This window comes from Panthera uncia (genome assembly GCF_023721935.1).
Source record: "Panthera uncia isolate 11264 chromosome A1 unlocalized genomic scaffold, Puncia_PCG_1.0 HiC_scaffold_17, whole genome shotgun sequence".
Taxonomy (NCBI): domain Eukaryota; kingdom Metazoa; phylum Chordata; class Mammalia; order Carnivora; family Felidae; genus Panthera; species Panthera uncia.
Genome location: NW_026057577.1, coordinates 6,446,652 through 6,470,211, shown reverse-complemented (window position 1 = coordinate 6,470,211; position 23,560 = coordinate 6,446,652). Strand labels below are relative to the sequence as shown.

The following is a 23,560-nucleotide window of genomic DNA, read 5'->3' as shown; positions in this document are numbered from 1 at the left end:
TAATTATAAAACCATGATAAATACAGGACAGAAAGCTTGACCTATTATCTTTTCTTTAAGACGGTCTTAGCCAGCTTGGCAGGATCAGGGAAAACATCCTAGAATAGCTGACTATTGAGTTAATGATATTAGCCAGGGGAAAGTGGAGTTAAGGACATCACAGGAAAAGGGGACATGGAGAATATAAAGTATACAGTGGAAGTCTCCCTTTCATTCCCCTTTTCCCGTTATACCTCCCAGCATGCACACACGTATGCATTCATATACAGGGTTATTAGTTTCTTTTATACACCTCTGGAGTCCTTCCATACATATGTAAATACAAATATAGTTTCTTATTCCACATCATATTTAAAAAAAATTTTTTTAAATGTGTATTCATTAAATATCTCTGAGAGAGAGACAGAACATGAGCAGGGGAGAGGCATAGAAAGAGGGAGACACAGAATCTGAAGCAGGCTTCAGGCTCTGAGCTGTCAGCACAGAGCCCAACGCAGAGCTCAAACCTACAAACTGTAAGATCATGACCTGAACTGAAGTCGGACACTTAACCAACCGAGCCACCCAGGTGCCCCTACACCTTATTTTTAATTCAAAAGATAGTATATTATGTACAAATTTCTGCACTTTGCTTTTTTTCCCATGTAACATTGTACTGTGGAGAGATTCTAAATAATAGATAGTTCTCTTATCACTGTAATTTTTCCTCCCTCCTTCCCTCTCCCTCCTTCCCTCCCCCTCTTTCCCTCCTTCCCTCTCCCTCCTTCCCTCCTTCCCTCTCCCTCCTTCCCTCCTTCCCTCCTTCCCTCTCCCTCCTTCCCTCTCCCTCCTTCCCTCTCCCTCCTTCCCTCTCCCTCCTTCCCTCTCCCTCCTTCCCTCCCTCTCCCTTCCCATTTTCCAGAGAGAGAAAGAAAGAATCTCAAGTAGGCTCCATGTGTGTAGCCCGATGAAGGGCTCAAGGCACCCCTGTAACTTATTTAAGTAGTACTATATTGATGGTCAGTCTATGACAAACCACTGCTACAGTGAATAACCTTGTAGATTGTTTTGCATCCTTTCTAATGTATATGTAGGTCAAAAGGGTATATGTGTTTATAGTTTTGACAGATGATAGTTGGCAACTTTTTTCAATAATGAAATTCAGAATCAACTTATCTGGTCCTGGCATTTTTATCATGATCATGTTGTTTTATAAATTAGGGTGATTTGTAGGATACTTTTTTTTTTTTTTTAATGTTTGCTTATTTATTTTTGAGAGAGAAAGAGAGCACAAGCAGGGAGGGGCAGAAAGAGAGGGAGACACAGAATCTGAAGCAGGCTCCAGGCTCTGAGCTATCAGTGCAGTGCCTAATGTGGGTCTCAAACTCACAAACTGTAATATGACCTGAAGTCGGATGCTTAATCAACTTAGCCACCCAGGCTTCCCTATAGGATGTCTTTCCATTTGTTTTTTTTGTAGAAGTCCTATATACTTCTTGGTAGATTTATTCATAGGTATTTTACCTTCTGGTTCTTCTTATGAATAGAATCTTCTGTTACTTTTCCATCTAATTATTGTATACATGCAAATTGTTTTGCATATGTTATTTTGTGCTTTGTTCTCTGTTATGCTATAAACTGTTTTATGTAACTGTTTTATTGAGATATAATTCACATATCCTATAATTCATTAAAGTGCACAGTCAGTGGGTTTTCGTTTATTCACAGGTGTGCAACCATTATCACATTCACTTTTAAAACATTTTTAGCACCCCAAAAGAAACCCTATACTCATTAGCAGTCACTTCCCATTTCCTTCCGGTCCCCTAGCCCTAGGTAGCCAGTAGTTTATTTTCTACATCTATAGATTTGCCTGTTCCAAACATTTTCTTGTGGTCTTTGTGACTGCCTTCTTAATACTTAGGATAATGTTTTCAAGATTCATCTGTGTTGTAGCACGTATTAGTACTTCATTCCTTTTAGTGGCTGAATAATGTTCCATGTGTGGATATCATTGTATTTATCTGTGTAAAAACACACTCCTGTGTGTCTTGCCTACTCTCAGTACTCTACTACAATACTACTTTACTTCAACACTGGATGTGCCGGTTTTCTACACTTAAAGCAATTCTGTGACACCACCTCAGCTGGGTGTCACAGAACTCAATTCTGACACTAGTGTTGGGTACCACAAGTTAAGGGTTCAGTCCCATGGAACTGCTCCCCTCAACTTCAGACACTAGTCACAAGTCCAGGTTATCTTGTGCTTTCAGTTGAGGAGCTACAAATCCAGAGGTTCCCAGGATCATCCTCTCCTTGGGTTTAATTAATTTGCTATTATCAGCTCACAGAACCAGGAGAAGAGTTTATTTACTAGATTACTGGCTTATTATAAAAACTCAGGAACAGCCAATGGAAGAGATCCCATAGAGCAAGGTGTAGGGAACAGGTAAGAAACTTCCATGCTCTTTCCAGACCCCTCGCCTTCCCCATACCTCCCTGTGTTCCCTACTCTTGAAAGCTCAGAACTCCATAGTTAACAGATTCCCTCAGAGGCTTCATTAGGCACGGTCGATTAAATCTGGTGATTGATACAACTTCTCCCCCCTCTCTTCTCCCTGGTGGTTGGGGATGGGGGCTGGTGGGGACTGAAAATTTCAATTCTCTAATCCTGCTTGGTGTCCCTGGCAACAAGTCCCCATTTATGGGGGCATTAAAAAAGTCACCTCATTTAAGGTTAAACTCTGGTGTCCTTGAAAGGAGCACCTGTAATAAAAGACACCTTTACTGTTTTAATCACTTCAGAAATTCCAAGGATTTTAGGAGCTCCATTCTGGAAACAGAGATGAAGATCAAATGTATATTTTTTGTTGTAAATCAAAGCATCACAGATTGTTTCTACTTTTTGGCTCTAAGAATAATACTGCTGTGAACATTTGTGTACAAGTTTCTTTGTGGGCATTTTCATTTCTGTCAGGTAGGTACTTAGGAGTGGAATTACTAGATCATATGGTAATGTTTAACTTTTTGAGTAACTGACAGACTGTTCTGAAAGTTTCTGCATCATTCTACATTCTAAACTGCCTTGTACAAGGGTTACAATTTCTCCACTCCTTGGCAACAATTGTTACATATGTCTTTTTGATTTAGCCATCTTAGTGGGCATGAAAGAAGTATTGTGGCTTTGATTAGGGTTTCCTTGATGGTTCATGAAATCGAGCATCTTTGCATGTATTTATTGACCATTTACTTATCTTCCTTGGAGATGATACAAGCTTTTGATAGAAAAAGTATGTAATGAGTGGATGGGGGAAATGTACAATGATGGTCTATTTCACTTTCATTGTAGGCAATCAAGTTCAAAAGCAAAACATGCAGTTAAAACTAAGATTTGTAACCTTTAATGTTTAGAATCTCTGTTAATCTTAGATCAGTTTTAGAAAATCTTTTATAGCAAACAAAAGTTCTATGGTTCCATCATTTTTTAATTTTTTTCTTTTTTTTTTTTAAATCACATTAAGGAATCATGTATAGTTTAATTTTGTTTCCTGTTTGTTTTTTTTTTTTTATATTAACACGAATGTGATATAATGGTAGTTACACCAGGTGATGGGATTTGGTATTTTTAAACAGTGTTGAATTATATAATAAGCATGTTCATTTAAAAATAAATTTATTAGGGGCGCCTGGGTGGCTCGGTTGAGCGACCGACTTCGGCTCAGGTCATGATCTCACGGTTTGTGAGTTCAAGCCCTGCATCGGGCTCTGTGCTGACAGCTCAGAACCTGGAGCTTGCTTCTGATTCTGTATCTCCCTCTCTCTCTGCCCCTCCCCCACTCATGCTCTGTCTCTCTCTGTCTCAGAAATAAATAAACGTTAAAAAAATTTTTTTAAATAATAATAAAAATAAATTTATTAACAGGGCACCTAGCTGGCTCAGTCATTTGACTCTTGATCTTGAAGTTGTGAGTTCAAGCCCCATGTTGGGTGTGGAGATTACTTAAAAATAAAATCTTTAAAAAATGAAGTTAGAAAAGTGCAAAAGGTGTAACTGGTTCAGATGTTACTGACTGAGCTTTGCAACAAACATTTCCTTTTATTAAGGTCAGTTAACCAGATGGTGGAGCTCCTTAGTGGTAGAGCACAGACTGTTGTGAGTCCCCTTACCTGAGTTCAGCCCTTTCTTCATCTGCATCACACCACCTCCACTGTCATTCTGTTTTAAGCCTGATATTCTTACCTTTCTTTGTTCTTTTGCCTTTTTCCTAATACTCGTCTCAGTCTTTGCATTCTCAGGTTCTAGGCTTTTTACCTCCAGGCCTAATCTTCTTTTACTTAAACTAGATCTCTTTAATTTGAACAAGCGACATTCTTTCCTTGCATTTAAGACCTGAATTCTTTCCCACCAAAGTTTGATGAGGGTACCTTTGCAGATGTGTTTTCCTTCACGGATTGAAACTGCCATTTGTTAACTCACATGCCCTGTTAAGGCCGTTTCCTTCCCCATCAACTTTGCTATTTTTAAATTAAGCACTATCAATGGATTTAATCTGCCAAATGTTCTCCTTAGTGCCCTTCATGTAATTTAATCAGGTCTCTCTTCTTCTTCTTCTTAATCCAATTTGCCATTCTCACAGCACAATCCTCTTCCTTTTGTGAAGTTTACCTTACCGTGACCCCGAAATCCTGGTCTTTAACTTCACCAGGAGTTGCGAGTGGGGAAAATTTCAAATGGCCACCGTTTCCAGTTACAGTGGATTCTTGTTATTCACAGTAGTTATGCTCTATATGGTCACCTTGAGCATGGAATTAGCAAGTACTGAAGCATTGCTCCGAGAGGAGATACATGGTTAGGTTCCTGTGAACCTCTAGTCACAACACTTTTCATCAACTAGTCAATACATAAGCTTGTTTTATGTGTGTTTATGTTTAAAGACACCTTATTTAATGTATATTGTCAACTCATTAACCTTGAACTCTTGGACACTAACGAATGCCTGAGGGAAACTTAGCTCAAACACTAGACACCTCACAGCCTTGCAGCTGGCATTTCAGCCCCATACTTTGGGGCCATTTAAAACCTCAAATTCACCCACAAAAAGCACAAATACGCAAAAAACAAATATGCAGAAACAAATATAGCACTAAATTATGAAGAAGACACTTGTTCACATTGTGAAAAGTGGAGCAAGAAGCCAGAGTGTTACCTTGTTGGACCTCATCTGGGAACTGTTCTGGGTGACTACAGTTTTTTGCTTCTCTGTGCATGTTTATGAATGAGTGTAACAGAAATACAAGAATTGCATTTGGAGTTACAAGTAAACTGGAGGGGATAGGGGAATTCATAGATACAGAATCTGGGAATAATGGAGATAAGTATAATTCCCTTTTCTTCTAAAATGTCAGTTTTAAAGATTCAAGTCAAGATGTTTTCTTCCTTGCTTTCTCTAAATCTGCAAATGTAGAGGTAGCAATTTTGATTTCTTCATAGGGATGTTAATTATACCTGGTCCCTAGAGTTTGCTAATCGCCCCTCTGATTTGAGGGAACACTAGTTAGATTCCCCCTGTCTCTTAGTATTTAACAAATAAAGGATTCTGGATATGTTAGAATGAAATTACTTCTCAAAACACAGCTCTTAATTTAGGTCAGGATAATCTCAGCATTTCTCAAGCCACAAAGCTGCTTAAAATTGAATGCACATTTTTGGATGCAGAGGAATGTACAATTTTATGGAGAAGTAAATATCCTCAGAATTTCAAAAGGTGACTCTCTTTTATTCTCAAAAATTAGGAACCTTAATTTCTTAGGTTACATAGTTCTACCAGTAGAGTTTTAATCTAATTGAGGAATTGTGATGGGGCAAAGGATATTCACATTTAAAATTTTTAGTAGCTATTTCAGGATTGGTTTCAAAATATAGTTGTGTTTTTCCCCATAATTAATGAAGGTGTCTCAACCCTCTTAGCCTTGTGAATATTGGATACTAATCTTATTTTGTTATTTGCATAAGTAGAAGTGAATTCTTTGTTTAAATTTGCATATGTTTTATTGTTGAAATAAACATTTTTTTATAACTAACCCTTTTTTCTTGAGGACTTTATATTTACTGTTCTGTCCCCACACCAGCATACTAGTCACTGAAAGTTGACCGAATAAATGAATGTTATCTCTCTCTTTGTTTTTGTTTTTGTTTTTTTTGTTTTTGTTTTTGTTTTTTTAAGAGAGAGAGCGGGCACTCATGCAGGGAGTGGCTGAGGGAGAGGGATAGAATCTGAAGCAGGCTCCATGTCCAGCGTGGAGCCCTTTGCAGATCTGTGCACGGAGCCTTATGTGGGGCTCAGTCTCACAACCGCGAGATCATGACCTGAGGCGAAATCAAGAGTTGGATGCTTACCTGACTGAGCCACCTGGGTGTTCCTGAATATTATCTCTTTGGCTGCTGTACTTGTTGGCATCTCCACATTAGAGAGGTTTTAAATTTTAATGTACTCAAACCTGACAGTTTTTGGAATCTTGGGTTTATGTTTAGAAATAATCTCTTCCATTACTTTTCTGGTTTTTTGCCATTTAGAAATTTATTTGTGTTACTTATCTGTGTATGGTAGAGATCTGATTCCTCCTTTCCCTCTCCCTTAAATCTTGTATGATTTATTTATTTAATACATGACTCCTTATACTTGATTAAAATTTTTTTTTAATGTTTATTTTTGAGAGAGAGACAGGAGTGGGGGCAGAGAGACAGGAATAGAGAGAGAATCCCAAGCAGGCCCTGCACTGTCAGTGCAGAGTCCAGTGCAGAGTCTGAACCCACAAACCATGAGATCATGACCTGAGCCAAAACGAAGAGTTGGATGCTTAACCAACTGAGCCACCCAGCCCCTCATCCTTTCTTCTTGGTTTTCTTTCTGCCTACTTTCTTGAGAATTAATTTTGTATCCTTCCTATTAAGTTGAAGTATAAAAATGTATTTCTCAAGCCCTTCTACCTTTTTTTGTTAAGTGTTATCTTGAGGCTGAAACATATGTTAAGACATGTACCCAATAAGTAGTTTGTGATATTTTAAGTGCTTTATTTATTTATATTGAATATTAGCTGTGTGCTTTAGTTTTATGAACTGAAAAGTAAATAAATTTGTTTTACAAATAGGAAATGATGTAGTTTCTACTGTAATTATTACACAGTAAGGAAAAATACTTTCTTAGACCAAGATAGATTTTATTGCATAGCTGTATTGATTTAAGTTGACATGTAATAATCAGCATGTATGCAAAGTGAATAATGTGATATATTTGGACATCTATACATCCTTGAAACCATCACCACATTCGAGGGACATATCTGTCATTCCCCTGAATTTGTCATTCCTTTCTCTACCTTCTTCATTTCTCTGTCCCTTCCCCCAATCCCAGGTAATCGCTGTTCTGTTTTCTTTAACCATAGGATTGGTTTACGTTTTGTAGAATTTTTATTTAAAAGAAGTAATACAGTATGTACTTTTTGTTGTTGTTGTTTAGTTTTGCTACTTATTTTGATATTCATCCATGCAGTTGATTTTTAATAGTTCATACTTTTTATTACTGAGTAGTATCCTATTATTTGTATATGCCAGCATTTATTTATCCATTTCTTTGTTGATGAAAATATTTGATAATTTCTACAAATAAAGCTTTATGTACACTTCTTTATAGAGGATATAACTTTCATTTTTCTTGGGCAAATACCTAAGAATGAAATTGATCATAAGGTAGGTAAGGTTTAACTTTTTAAAAACCTCAAACTAGGGGGTGCCTGGGTGGCTCAGTTGGTTAAGCGTCCGACTTCAACTCAGGTCACGATCTCACGGTCCGTGAGTTCGAGCCCCGCGTCGGGCTCCAGGCTGATGGCTCGGAGCCTGGAGCCTGCTTCCGATTCTGTGTCTCCCTCTCTCTCCGCCCCTCCCCTGTTCATGCTCAATCTCTCTCTGTCTCAAAAATAAATAAACGTTAAAAAAAAAAATTAAAATAAAAACCTCAAACTATTTTGCAAAGAGGTTGTCTCATTTTACATTCTTACTACATATCTTTGATCCATATCCTCACCAACACTTGTCAAGTCTTTTTAATTTTAGCCACTCTTCTGGGTTTGTAGTGGTATCTCATTGCGGTTTTAATTTTCATTTCCCTAATGATGCTGATGTTGAGCATTTTTTCATATGATTATCTACCAGTTGTATGTCTTCTTTGGTGAAGTGTCTATTTAGATGTTTTTCCTGTTTTGAAAATTGGATTGTTATTACTGAGTTTTGAGAGTTCTTTATATAATTTCTAAAATCAGGTAGTTTTAGTCTTCCAGCTTCTTTTTCAAAGTTGTTTTGAATTTTATAAGGCCTTTAAATTTCCATGCAAAATTTAGAATCCATTTGCCAGTTTCAGACATGCTGGTATTTTGATGGTGATTGTGTTGACTCTAAACCAATTTGGGGGAGATCTAATATCTTAACAACATTAAATCTTCTGATCTGTGAACACTGTATATATCTCTGCTTCTTTAGGACTTCTTTACTTTCTTTCAGGGTGTTTTGTAGTTTTTAATATATTGGTCCTACACATATTTTTGTCATATTTTCCTCTACTTTGTAATTTGGTACTAATGTAAATGTTATTGTAAATATGTTTCTGATTATGCATTGCTGTATATAAAAATACAGTAGATATTTTGTATATTGATACTTTATCCTACAACCTTGCTAAACTCATTTATTGGTGGTATTTTTGTAGATTCTTAGGATTTTACATGATGATTGTGCCATTTGCAGATAACCATGACTACTTCTTTCGACTTTTTTTCTTATTGCATAGGCTAAAACTTCCAGCATAATTTTGATTGGGAGTGGTGATAGTGGACATATCTTGCTTTGTTTCTGATCTCAGGAGGAAAGTGTTCATTCCCTTACCACTAACCTTCTTATACATACCCTTCTTCAAGATTTAGGAAGTTCTGTTCTTAGCTTACAAGCAAGCTTTTTTTTTTAAAATCAGGATTTGATTTGATTAAATGCTGATTTTTAAGTGTTGATTTGTCATATGCTTTTTTACATCTGTGTATATGATTTTCTTTTCTAAGAAAAAGTTTTTTGAAAAATTATTTTGAATGTTTAACAAACCTTGAATTTGCTAGTGCAAGTCTTACTTGGTCATTATCTTTTTAATCTATTGTTGAATTTGATTTGTTAAAATTTTGTTAAAATTTGCATTTTTGTTCATGAAGGATTTGATTTGTAGTTTTTTTGGTACTAGTTTTATCTGGTTTTGGTATCAGAATGATGTTGGCCACATAGAATGAGTTCGAAAGGATCTTCTTGCTTTCATGTTTTTGGATCAGTTTGTGTAGAATTGTTATAGTTATTCCTTAAATATTTGGTTGTATTCACCAATGAGCCTTTCTGGTTCAAGAATTTTCTTTGTGGGAAGGTTTTTGTCAGATATGTTCAGGAGTACCTGGGTGACTCAGTTAAGCGTCCTCCTTGGTTTCAGCTCAGGTCATGGTCTCAAGGCTCATGAGTGCAAGCCCTGCATCAGGTTCTACGCTGACAGTGTGGAGCCTTTTTGGGATATTCTCTCTCTCTCTCCGCCCCCCTCCCTGTCTCCCCCCTCTCTTTCTGCCCCTACCCTGCTTGTGCTCGTTCTCTCTTAAAATACACTTAATTAAAAAAAAAAAAAAAACAACACTCATAATGTTGTTCAGCCGTCTCTACCATCCATCTCTGTAGCTCTTTTCATCTTCTAACTTGTCTTCTTTTTTGAAAGGTATTTTTATTGGGTTGCTAGGTTCATAGTATTTATTTTCTTTCAGTATATTAAAGATTTTGCTCTGCTTGTCTTCTCTCTCGTACTGTTCACAAGTAAAAGTCTGCAGACATTTTATCTTTGTTTCTCTGTGTAATTATTTTTCCTTTGGCAGCTTTTAAGATTTTCTGTTTATCATTTGTTTTAAGCCATTTGATTAAGATGTGCCTTCCTGTAGTTTTCTTTTTTATTCTTCGTGGAGTTTTCATATACTTGGGGGTTAATTGAGCTTTTTGTGTCTAGGTTTATAGTTTTCATGAAAAGTAGAAAATTTTTTGCATCTCTTCATTGTCTTCTTTTTTTTCTTTTTGGTGATAGCCCAAGATATAATTCACATAATTCATCCACTTAAATGCACATTCAGTGGTTTTGTATATTCACAGAGTTGTGCACTCATTACCACAGTTAGTTTTGACAACATTTTCATTGCCTCCAAAAGAAACGCGATACATATTAGCTTTCATTTCACCTCAGCTAGCCAGACCTTGAAAGTGTTAATCTTTTTTCTGTCTGAATGGATTTGTTACTCTCCTGGACATTTCAAATAAATGGAATTATGTAATGTGTGGTCACTAGCTTTTTCCATTCAGCGAATTATTTTTAAGGTTCAATCGTGCTTTAATATGTATTAATATTTCATATGTTTGAATACACCACATTTTATTTATCTGTTGACAGACATTTGGATTGTTTCTGTTTCTTGACTCTTGATAATTCTGCAGTGAGCATTTAAGTTTTTGTATGGACACGTGTTTTTCTTTCTTTTGGGCATATTCATCGGAATGAATTGCTGGCTCATGTGGTAACTTGTATAACCTTTTTGAGGAACTGCCATACTATTTTCCAAAGTGGCTTCGTTAGTTTACATTTCCACCAGCAGTATGTGAAGGTTCTAGTTTCTCTACTCCTTGCCAATACTCTGTCTTTTTTATTATAGTCATCTTAGTGGGTATGAAGTAGCGTATCGTTGTTTTTGATTTGCCTTTCTCTGATGGCTGGTGATAATGAGCATCTTTTCAAGTGCTTGTTGGCCACTTGTGTATCTTCTTTGGAGAAGTGCCTGTTCTTTGCCCACTTATAAATTGAATTATTTGTCTTTTCTTACTGAGTTGTATCAGTTCTTTATATATTCTAGATACAAATATCTTATTAAATTTATGACTTTCAGATAGTTTCTCCTGTGTGAACACACTTTTCACTTTGTTGATGGTGATCTTTGAGGCACAAAAGGTTTTAATTTTGGTGAAGTACAGATTAACATATTTTTTGTTGCTTATGCTGTTAGTGTCCTATCTAACAAACCATTGCATAATCTCAGGTCTTGAAGGTAAATGCCTCTGTTTTCTTCCAAAAGTTTTTGAGTCAGTTTTTGTATATGGTGTAAGGTAAAGGTTTAACTCCTAAAAGTTAAAACATGTGGATATCTGGTTATCTTTTGGGTTTATTTCCTAAGATATTTTTTTCTGTCCCCAACTCCCCTATTTTGAGGACTCCAATTACATATATATTAGGTTGTTTAAAGTTGCCCAAGAGTTCATGGACGTGATTTTTTTTAATGTTTATTCATTTTGAGAGAGAGAGAAAGAGAGAGGGAGAGCACGAGTGGGGGCGGGACAGAGAGAGAATCCAAAGTAGGCTAGCGCAGAGCCTGAGGTGAGGCTTGGTCTCACAGACTGTGAGATCATGACCTGAGCCAAAATCGGGAGTCGGATGCTTAACCAACTGTGCCATGCAGGTGCCCATGCATGTGTTTTTTTCTAGTATTTTTCTCTCTTTTCATTTTGAGTAGTTTTGTTGCTGTATTGTGAATTTTGCCCTGTTGGGCAATGCATATTTTTGTATTCCTATAACCAGTATTGAACTTTATTTTGGGATACAGTTAGGTTACTCAGAAACAGTTTAGTTCTTTTGAGGCTTGCTCTTAAACTTTTTAGGTGAGACCAGAGCAATCTTTAGGGCTGATTTTTTTTTTTTAATGTTTTTATTTATTTTTGAGAGAGAGAGAGAGAGAGAGAGAGAGAGAGAGAGAGAGACAGAGCACGAGTGGGTGAGGGGCAGAGAGAGAGGGAGACACAGAATCCGAAGCAGGCTCCGGGCCCTGAGCTGTCAGCACAGAGCCTGATGCGGGGCTCGAACTCATGGACCGTGAGATCATGACCTGAGCCAAAGTTGGACGTCTAACCAACTGAGCCACCCAGGTGCCCCTGATTTTATACCACTAATAAGTCCAGCACCTTGTGAGTTATGATACATTTCCTTCTGGTAGTTGGCAACACTAGCTAGCTTCAGTTCTGTGTAAATGTAGGGATTGTTTTTACTTCTTTTGGGTGTTTTTCCTTCTGGCTCAGGCAATTTCTCACATGTTTATACTGATCAATACTTAGCTGAAAACTTGAGGGGGAACTTTTTCCCATCTCCAGACTTCTTTGTTTATCTCTTCCTCTCTGGTACTATCTCTGCCTTTGTAAATTCTGGTCATCTTGGCTTCCCTGCTCCAGAACTTGGGGGAGATCACTGTGCTGCCCTTGGGATCTCCTACCTTTGCAGTCCAGGAAGCTGAGACAGTTGTAAGGCCTGCCTTGTTTGTGATCATTTGGGGATCACTGTTCTGCACTGGTTGAAGTCTAATCGCTGAAATTTGTTGATTCAAATATATTGTCTGGTGTGGTAGTTGTTCAGGTAGGATAGTAAATTTGGTCTCTGTTACTCCACCTTGATTAGAAATCTTAAGATTGCTTTTTCAGCCAATAGAAAATCAGTTCTTAAAGACTAGTGTATTTCCATTACATCTGTTTGTTTCATTCTGTCTCAGAGTAGATCTTAGACCATTAAAGAGATTGGAGGAAAGTTCTTAGATGGATTGTAGAAATGATTGTCATCTTACCAAGAAGTACCAAAGTACTGATTTAATGTTACATTTAAAGAGATTACTTTCTTGGTTACTGAACCCGGGGTCTATTACTGTTTGATTATGACTTCATATCTTTGATGTTTCTGGGCAAGTGTTTTTGCTTGTAAATTATTCAGTACAGCTTTTGTTTAGTTATATGATTCTTGATGCAGTTATTACTTGAGTACACTGGTCTTAAAACTTTGTTAAGCTGAGAATATATGGTTTACCTTTTGTTTGCAGGCAGAATTCTTGTTTTCTAGAGTATAGATAGGAACAGCCTCCGAGAGAGGATTTGATTTTTTTTTTTGCGTATCCAAATTAATCGTGGTGACATACTAGATTTATCATTACTATAAATCATTCATATCTTTCTTTCGTGTCATAGCTGAGGCAACCTTAAAGGATAGTCTTAGCTGTTGTGCTCTTAAAAAACAATGATGCATTTTAAACACAGATTTTTTTAGTTTGCTAAGTAGAGCTTATAACCTAATCATAGCAGTACGTTGTCCTAGAATAGGTAAGCTTTCTCCTGTTAAACCCTTCCTCACAATGTTTTGAAAGATAGATTATTATTCATTGAAACATCTAAATGTTATTTGATCCAGGGACCAAATTGTAGACAACACCATATTAATCCTTTCCCCATTTTTTCCTTCTCTTACAGGAAAAGTAAGAAGCTTAAGCTCATCTTTGTGGTCACTAACTCACTTGACAGCTTTGCATCTGAGTGACAATTCCCTGTCCCGCATTCCTTCAGACATTGCCAAGCTTCACAATCTGGTGTATCTGGACCTGTCCTCTAATAAAATCCGGAGTTTACCGGCAGAACTCGGAAACATGGTATCACTCAGGTGTGCAGATTCGACTTCTTTTCTGACTTTAACCCCCTACAAACAAAATAGAATACTTATTTTGCTAGGAAACTGCACTACCAATTAAATGGTATTTGAACAAGAGCAAACATAATTGTATCCCTTGTAAAGTTTTCTGGGAAAATTGAATGTCAATAAATAATAAATTAGGTAGATTCATTGCCTAAAATTTGTTTTATTGCTATGTTATGTGTAATATACTTTATTCCTAAACAAAAATTTTGGATAAAGTGGGGGTAAATAAATAAAAGGCAGTTATGTTAATCCTACATACGGACTCTCCTGTGACAAACGATTGTGGTGCTTTCCCCTCTAAATTCTGGGGTACCATACTATGCTTAACACAGGGTCCAGGATACCACTGCCAAGGAATGACACCTTTTTGGCCATCCCAGGGCTTGTATGCATGATAGTAATAAAGCCTGGACTCAAAAAAAAAGCTAGAATTAGTCACTGCATTTGGAGGACTACAGTGCGGAGTAGAGGAGTAGATAGGATATGGAGTCACACAGTTCAGTTTGGAATCCTGTGACTTTGCCATTTACAAGTTGTGTGATTTGGGGCAATCTCCTTAACTTTGCTGAATGTTTTGTCCTCTGTAAAGTTACTGTAAGGCCTACCTAGCCAGGGCTGAGATTAGAGATACCTGAGATAATGAGTAAGAAACTACTAGCACCCTGCTGGACACATATTGTATTTAATAAATGGTAATTGCTATTTCTTTTATTATCCCTGTTTTTTTGTAAGGTAGATGGGATCCATCCAAGTTGAAAGTAAAGCTAATTTCTAGTTATTATGTTAATCCCAGTGGAAAAATCTTGCTCCATATCGTATTACTTGCCTTTTCTTTTATTCCCCTGGCTGTTTTGCTGCTTCCTACCATTTGCTGCATAGTAAAAAGGAATAAGGACCTCGTGAGAGTTTCTTTACCTTTGTTATTCCCACTCCAGCTTTTTGACATTGTTTTGGGCTTAATTACTGAGTATATACCATGACCATTTTTAATCTCCTTAAAAGACCTCCTTTCCCATGTGATATATGTGGAAATAAATGGGAACAAATTATTTAGACTTGTTTAGTTTATGGCCTCACCAGCCTCTGGTTCACTAAGTAGTAACCGAGGTTCATTTAAATTCTAAGAACCAGGGATTATACTGGTTCTTCTTTTTTTTAGAAGTAGTTCTCTTCACCTTTAAAAATTGATAAATAAAACTTACCGCAGAGAATTGTAAGTATCTCAGTGTTGGGTCTTTGTTTCTTTTCACTACTGAAGATTCTTTTGATAGTTCATAAAAAAATATTAATTGTTAATAAAGCTTCCATTATGTCTAATGTGAAACTTTAAAATTTGGAGAAATATTAATGGTAAACTTAATTTTTTAGCTGTCATAAGCTATTTTCAGTTGGTGCTACATGATCATTTTAAATCTCATTTAACAATTCACTTGTTAGGCTGTTTTATCATTTCCACTTTCTTAAAGTTGTGTAGTAGACTCCATGTGGCTGGATCAGTGCTGCTCTTGGGCAGTCTGTGGACTGTGCCCATTTGTAAACTGTGTCATCAGCCTGCAGTGGAATAGACAACGTGTGAGAGCAGTTTTGTATCTATTGAATCTAATGCACTTTAAAAATATGACTTGTGCTTTGTTGGTCTTTTTTTTTTTTCTCCTCTCTTTTCTTGAATTAGAAATTTTTAAAAAAAAAATTTAAAAATTATTTAAAAATATTTAAAAATATTTTAAAATTTTTTCAATATTTATTTTTAAGAGAGACAGTGTGAGTGGGGGAGGGGCAGAGAGAGAGAGAGAGAGAGACACACACACAGAATCCAAAGCAGGCTCCAGGCTCTAAGCTGTCAGCAGAGAGCCTGACACAGGGCTCAAACTCATGAACTGTGAGATCATGACCTAAGCTGAAGTTGGATACTAACCCAGGTGCCCCAGTTTTCTGTTATTTTTAAAATGTTTGGTCTGTGGCAATCTGGGGTTTTTTTGTTGTGTTTTGTTTTTTTGCTACATCATTGTTTGAGAAGCACTGTACTAGACATTGGAATATAATATAAAATTTTTCATTCTGAGAAGAATATTAGAAATTATAGTGCTGATTTTAGCCATGGGTTAAAAGGCAATATATGTTCTGATGTGGAATTTTTACATCCACAGGGAACTCCATTTAAATAACAACCTGTTACGAGTTCTACCCTTTGAGCTGGGAAAACTGTTTCAGTTGCAGACTTTAGGCCTGAAAGGTATGATTTCTCATATTTGTGCTTCTTGTGGTTTGTATGTTGTGTCTTTGAGTCTAAAGAAGCTGTAAGAGGGGGATCTTGTCGCCAGGGATTTGCAGGCTCACTCTTCCCCAAACTTCCATCAGTTTTTTAGGTACATCCCAGTGGTTTTCTCTCTTGTCCACCTGGAGACTGTCTGCTAATCTTTGTATTCCTTTTTACTCCTAGCCCGGCTTTTCTTTCTTCTATCCTTTGTTTCAGTCAGTTCAGTGTTCTGATGATACATTCCTCAGATCATACTTTATGTCATCATACTATAAATGGCTTTGTTTAAAAATTTTTTTTTTATGTTTATTTATGTTTGACAGAGAGAGTGCAAGTGGGGGAGGGGAAGAGAGAGAGGGAGACACAGAATCTGAAGCAGGCTCCAGGCTCTGAGCTGTCAGCACAAAGCTCGACACGGGACTGAAACTCACGAATAAATGGCTTCTTTTCCCTTGTATTCAAATCTCAAAAAACAAACTCACAAAGTACAGAAATTGAGTAGAAAATTTTCATCCATTGGGACATGTTAATATTCAGTTTTTAGCATTTTTTAAAACTTGATGTGTAAGGACTTCATTAATCTATTAGAATTTGAGGGCATAATTGATCCAGTAAGAATTATTGGGAAATATGTTTTTTAAATCAGTAAGATTAAAAGCTCTATTTTAGTAATAGGTCAATAAGAATTTTTTTTTTTTAACACATTAGATGATTGTTTGCTAATCTCGTATCCACCTCATTCTTTAATCAATTCCTAAAAAAATAGTCACATAATGAAGTCTTAAAGAATTGTACTTTTGTTTCTTAAGACTACATTTAGAAAATAAGGTTTTATTCCTGTAATCCTTTTCATTTCATAAAGGTAACAGTAATTTTACAAAAACAAATGGGAAAATATAAATAATACATTTGTAAATGTATACAAAACCATATTCATCAAACATCAGCTTTATAAGGTTTTCTTTGGAAAGTGTAGGCTGGGCTTGGCTGAGCTTGGCTGAGGATTCTTCTTTTTTTTTTTTTAATGTGTATTTTTGAGAGAGAGAGAGAGAGAGAGACCGTATGAACAGGGAAGGGGCAGACACACACACATACACACACACACACACACACACACACACACACACACACACACAGAATCTGAAGCAGGCTCCAAGCTGTCAGCACAGAGCCAAACATGGGGCTCGAACTCATGAACTGTGAGATCATGACCTGAGCCGAAGTCAGATGCTCAACCAACTAAGCCACCCAGCCACCCTTTGGCTGAGGCTCCTTAAATTAGGCCCTTTAAAGTTTTCTTGTTTTAACTTTGAAAAACAAAAATATAAAATGTAGCAACATCAGAATGAACAATTAATATTGTGTCACTTTTGTGTCTGTTTTCTAATACAAAGAAATAGAACATTACAGAATGTAAAAACCCTCTTTGTTTCTTCTTTAGGTCCCTTTCTCATCCCAGAAGCAGCTACTGTTTTATGTCCTCTTAGTTTCAGGTTTTGTAATCTTAACAGTATTTATTTTACAAAAATGTGTTCATTTCTCTAAGGATTCACAAACTTTATTTGACATTAGGGTCATTGGTCACACATGTCCACATTGTGTTAATGTGTATGAAAGCCTTGGAAGCGTTGGGGAGTGATAGGGCAGTCTTTGTGGCACCTTAGTTTTTGAGGATCCCTTGCTCTTTCATTTCAGAAAGATCCTCTAAAATGTTTGACATCTAGGTTTTAGGTTTCTTTCTTCGAAATAGAGTTTCACCGATTTTTTGGACAAATCCATTACTTTTCTGAGCTTGCCCCACTCACTTGTTAACTTCTGACAACTGCTGATTTGTTCTCCATTTCTAAAACTTTGTTATTTCAGGAATATTGTGTTAGTAGAATCATGCTGTATGTAACCTGAGATTAGTTTTTTCCACTCAGGTTAATTCTTTGACGATTCTCGCAGGCTGTTGCATGTTTGCTTCTTTATATTGATGAGCAGTGTTCCATGGTATGGATGAATCATGGTCTGTTTAACCAGTCACCTGTTGAAGGACATCTGGCTGGTTTCCAGTATTTGGCTATTGTGGATGAAGCAGCTATGAACAATTCTGTGTACAGATTATTATGGCACATAAGTCCTCATGTCTCTAGGATAGATGCCCAGGAGTGCAATTGCTTGGTCATATTTTAGTGTTGTTTAGTTTTTTAGGAATCTGCCAGACTTTTCCAGACTGGCTGTACTATTTAACATTTTCACCAGTAATGAATAAGTGATCCAGTTACTCTGAATCTTCCCCAGCTTTGGTGTTGTCACTATTATTTTTAGTTTTTCTGATAGATGTGCAGTGACATCTCATTGTGGTTTTAATTTGCATTTTCCCGTTAGGTAAAGATATTGCACATTTTTGCATGTGCCTACTTGTCATCTGTATGTCATCATCTGTGGAGTATTCTTCATGCCTTTGCCCGTGTCCTAATTGAATTGTTTTTTTACTGTTGAATTTTCAGAGTCCGTTATATTTTCTGGATATTAGGCCTTTGTCAAATATGTGATTTGCAGACATTTTTTCCCTAGTGTGTAGTCTTTCCACCCACTTAACACACCCAGTTCCAGCACTGTGGGGCTTTCCCCCACACCAACAAGCAATTCTAGGATACCAGCTAGATGTCCTGTAATTCAACTAAATTCTGACACTACCTACCCAAAGATAGCCTCAGATTCCATGGATAAAAGGTTCAGTCCCACAGGACTGCTACTTGCCCATGCCTTCCTAACTTCAGATTCCAGTCACAAGGCCAGGTTGTCACCTGTGCTCCTGATCAAGGTTCCCGCAGTCCCCTCCTTGGGTTTGATCAGTTTGTGATAGTGGCTCACAGTAATAAGGAAACCCGTTTACTCACAGATTCCCAATTTATTATAAAATGATATAACTCTGGAGCAGCCAGATGGAAAAGATGAGTAGGGCAAGGTATGGGGAAAGGGCACAGAGCTTCCGTGCCCTCTTCCTCTCTCCGAGAGCACCACTCTTCCCGAGTCTCTATTTGTTCACCAACCCAGAGGCTCCTTGAACCCCATGCTTTTGGGTTTCTGTGGAGGCTTCATAACATAGGCATGACTGATTAAATCATTGGCCTCGATGATTGAGCTGACTTCCAGCCCCTCCTCCTGGGGGACTGGGACTGGAAGTTCTAACCTTCCAGTCACATGGTTGGTTCCTGTCAGCCAGCCCCCATCCTCCTGTGGAGGCTGAAAGTTACTTCATTGACACCACAAGAGGCACCTCTACAACTTAACTTTGGAAGAAATCCTTGAATCACTTTCAGGATTTTAGGAGCTTTAGGGTTCAGATATGTATTTCTTATTATAAATCATGATGTTACACAGGGTCTTTTCTGTAACAAAAGGTTTTGGTTTTGATGAAGTTGTTTACCATATTTTCCTTTTATGGATCCTGTGTTTTGTACTGAACGTTTCATGGCTTTATGTTTTACATTTAAGTCTGTGATCTGAGTTAAAATAGAGCTAAAAGAAGTAAAGGATTAGTTCAAGTTTCATTCCTTTGTCTGTGAATGTCCAGTTGCCCTAGCACCATCTGTTGAAAAGTCTACCCGCCATTGAATTTCCTTTACACCTTTCTCTCGAATCAGTTGGACATATCTGTGTGGATCTATTTCTGGATTCTCTTGTCTTTTCCATTGATGTATGTGTCTGCCCCTTTGCCAATAACTTGAAAGTTGAAATAAGGTAATTAAGTCTTGAAATAGGATAGACTGATTCCCCTACAGTAGTCTTTTTCAAAATGTTTTTAGCTATTTTAGTTCCTTTGCCTTTCCATATATATTTAGAATAGTCCTGTCTATAGTTAAAAGAAATATTGCTGGGATTTTGATCAGAATAGTGTTAAACCTGTATATCAAATTAGGGGAGAATTAACATCTTTAATATGTTGAATGTTCTGATATGCCATGTCTCCTTATATTTAGAATTTTGATTTTTTTTTCATCAGTATTGTGTAGTTTTTGGTATATAAGCTACATAAATGTTTTGTTAGATTTATTTCTAAGTCTTTTTGTTTGTTTGTTTTCAAGTGGTTGTAAATTATAATTATTAAATTTTGCTTTCTATGTGTATGTTCCTGGACATAATACAGTGGATTTTTTTTTTTTTTTTAATTTCACCCATCCTCCCAACCCCCACCCCCTTCCCTCTGACAACGACTAGTTTGTTTTCTGTACTTAAGAGTCTGGTTTTGTTTGTTTGTTCATTTGTTTTGCTTTTTAGATTCCACATATAAGTGGGATCATGTATTTGTCTTCCTCTGTCTGACTTATTTCACTTAGTATAATAATATTCCATTGTATGTACATACCACATCTTCTTTATCCATTCATCTATGGATGGATAATTGGGTTGCTTCCATATCTTCTTGGCCATAGTGAATAATGCTGCGTGGAATATTACTTAGCCATAAAAAGAGAGAAAGCACAAGATCTTGCCATTTGTGACAACATGGATGGATGTACAGGATATTTTATACTCAGTAAAATAAGTCAGACATGGTTCATATATCTTTTTGAATTGGATGGATTTTTATATTAGAGTCTTAGGAGTTGCTTTTTTTGGTATACTTAATGGTAAAATTTTTGGGAATTTTCTGTGTAGAAAATTATGTCATCTGGAAATAGGGATAATTTTATTTCTTCCTTCCCAATATGTCTGCTTTTTCTTTCCTTTTCTTGACTTATCGTACTGACGAGAACTTCCGGCATCATGTTGAATAAGAGTTGTGAGAACAGACATCCCTCTTTTTCCTGATATATGGAAGTATTCTGTGTGCACTATTATGTATAACGTTAGCAGTAGGTATTTTGTAGATCGTCTTTATCAATTTGAGGAAGTTTCCCTCTGCCCTTTTGCTGAGAGTTATTAATCATGAATAGGTGTTTAATTTTGTCAAATGCTTGTTTTGTATCAGTTGATATGATTTCTTTGTTAGCCTTGTAATTGATTTTTAAATATTGAACCAGCCTTGCATTCCTGGAACAAATCCCATTTGGTCATGGTTATAAATCTTTTTATATATTGCTTACTTCTGTATGCTAATATTTTCTTAAGGATTTTTGACTCGATATTCATAAAGGTATTTGTCTTTAATTTTCATTTGTTTTATGCTCAATTTGTCTGGTTTTGGCATCTAGGTAATGCTAGCTTTCTGAAATGAATTTGAAAGTGTTCCCTCATCTTTTGTTTTCTGGAAGAGAGTCTATAGAATTAGAGTTAATTCTTAAAGTGTTTAGTAGAATTTTCCAGTGAAACATTTTGGGCCTGGAGATTTCTGGTAGTTTTTAAATTTTGAATTCATTTCCTTTAATAGGTATAGGGCTATTTAAGTTTTGTACTGGGTGAGTGAGTACAGTTTGTGTATTTCAAGGAAATGGCCGCATTCATATATGTTGTTAAATTTATGTATCTAGAATTGTTCATGGTATTCCCTTATCCTTTTGATTTCTGTAGGGTTTATATTTTTTATATTGATAATTTTTGTCTTCACTTTCTTTGTGAGTCTTGGCATAAGTTTGCCAATTTTATTGATCTTTTCAAAGAAACCGCTTTTTAAAAATTCCTCTTTTTCTGTTTTCAATCCATTGATTCCTATTTTTTAGTGTTTTTAATCCTTCTTTTTGCTTTCAGTTTATTTTGCTCTTTCTAGGTTCTTCAGATGGGACTTAAATGTTTATTTTGAGAGAGGGAGCACTCAAGTGGGGTAGGGGCAGAGAGAAGAAGAGAGAGAATCCAAGCAGACTTAAGGCGGTCAGCGCAGAGTCTGATGTGGGGCTCAATCTCATGAACCATGAGATCATGACCTGCGCTGAAATAAAGAGTTGGATGCACAACTGACTAAGCCGCCCAGGCTCCCCTGAGACTTTTCCTTTTCTAATGTATACATTAGGTGCTATAAATGTCCCTCTTGGCTCTGCTTTAGCTGTGTCCAGCCACAAATTTTGTGTCCCTTGGACACTGGACAAGAATATGAATTGGGTAGAATCTTCTATAAATCTCAACTGGATCCTCTGTATTAACACTAGGGTCTGTTAGATTGATGGTATTTAGAGGATTTTTTTGTCTAGTTCTTTTTTGTTGTTGTTTGTTTTTGTCTAGTTCTGTCAGTTGTTGTGAGATGAGTGCTGAAGTATCAGCATAATTGTAGATTTTTCTATTGTCCTTTCAGTTCTATCAGTTTTTGCTTAAAATATTTTTTAGTTCTTTCATTTTGTGGATGCATGTTTAGAATTGCTGTGTCTTCTCCTTTATCATTACATAATGTCACTTTCTCTAGTAAATTTATTTTCTCTGAAATCAACTTTATCTGATATTAGTCACCCTTGCTTTCCTTTTGTTAAGGTTTACATGACGTATATTTTCCCATCCTTTTCTTTTCAGCCTGCTTGTATTGTTATATTTGAAGCAAGTTTCATGTAATAACATACATAACTTATCAAGTCTTGTAGGGCTATCATTTTACATTTTGAGTGAAATAATAGAATCTCTAACTCTATGACCTTTCATATGCCCCCTGTTTATAGTATCATTGTCTTAATATTTTCTCTACCTATATTTAGAACCAAGTCAGTGTTACAAAGACATTTTAACGGCTGAACATGAGTTAGAAACCTTAAGTGAAGGAAAGCCTATGTTTGTCCCTTTTTAAAGACCATGGTCTTTTTTCTTATGTTCCAGGGTTCCTTCTTTTATCATTTCCTTTCTATTTAGAGAACTTCTGTTCTGATTCTTTTATAGTAGGCCTGCTGGCAACAGATTCTCTTAGTTTTCAGTCCTCTGAGAATGTCTTTATTTCTCCTTCATTCCTAAAGGCTGTTTTCACTGGGGATTGGTTCTGGGTTGTCGGTTCTTTTCTTTCAGCACCTAAAGTTATTGTGCCACTTCCCTTTAACCACCATGGCTTGTGATGAGAAATCTGCTCATTCAAGTTGTGTTTCCCCTAGTTCTTACTCTTACCTAGAGGGAAGGTGTTTTACTCTGGCTGCCTTCAACATTGTCTTTGTCTTTAGTTTTTAGAAGTTTAGTTGCTGTGTGGTTTGTTGTGGGTTCTTTTGAATGTGTCCTATTTGGATTTTATCAGACTGTTGAATCTGCACGTTTGTGTTTCTCCAAATCTGGGGAGTTTTTCAGCTGTTATTTGAGTACTGTTTCAGCTCTGTGCTTCTTGTCTGTTTCCATAACTCTGAGGACATGAACCTTAGAATTTTCTTGTGGTCCCACAAGAAAATTGTGGTTCCTGAGGCTCTTTTCATTTTTTTTTTTTTTTTTCAGTTTCCTTTCTGTTGTTCTGTTGTTCCTTACTGTCTTCCAGTTCACTGATTATTTCCTTTGATGCTTTATTTTGCTGTTGAACCCATCCACCGAGCTTTTTATTTCATGTATTCAGTTTTTCAGTTTCAATATTTCCATTTTTAAAAATATGTTTTGTTAATTTGCCAAAACTTTTTCTTGGTTGAGTCTTCCTATTTTTTCATTTATTTCAAGCATGTTTGTAATTTCTCATAGAAGTGCTCATTGAAACGTGCCTGCTCTATTTAGGTCAGATTATTCTAATGTTTTTGTCATCTTGGTGTTGAGTCTTGTTTATCTTTATTCATTTAGTTTGAATTCTTCCTAGTTCTTGGTAGGATGAGTGATTTTCACCTGAAACTGGAAGTACTCATATTATAAA

At 36.5% G+C, this 23,560-nt stretch overlaps 1 protein-coding gene across 3 annotated transcripts in view; it reads left to right on the top strand.

Moving 5' to 3' along the window:
* The window catches only part of CNOT6 (CCR4-NOT transcription complex subunit 6), a 76,838-nt gene that overhangs the window by 38,291 nt on the left and 14,987 nt on the right, over positions 1-23,560 (top strand). For 2 of the 3 annotated variants that reach the window (XM_049648357.1, XM_049648356.1), the window contains exons 3-4: positions 13,364-13,550; positions 15,734-15,819. In XM_049648357.1, the coding sequence (XP_049504314.1) occupies positions 13,364-13,550; positions 15,734-15,819 (273 nt within the window). Of the gene's footprint in view, positions 1-2,063; positions 3,270-13,363; positions 13,551-15,733; positions 15,820-23,560 lie in introns of those variants that run through there. The other variant, XM_049648358.1, reaches the window with a different exon arrangement.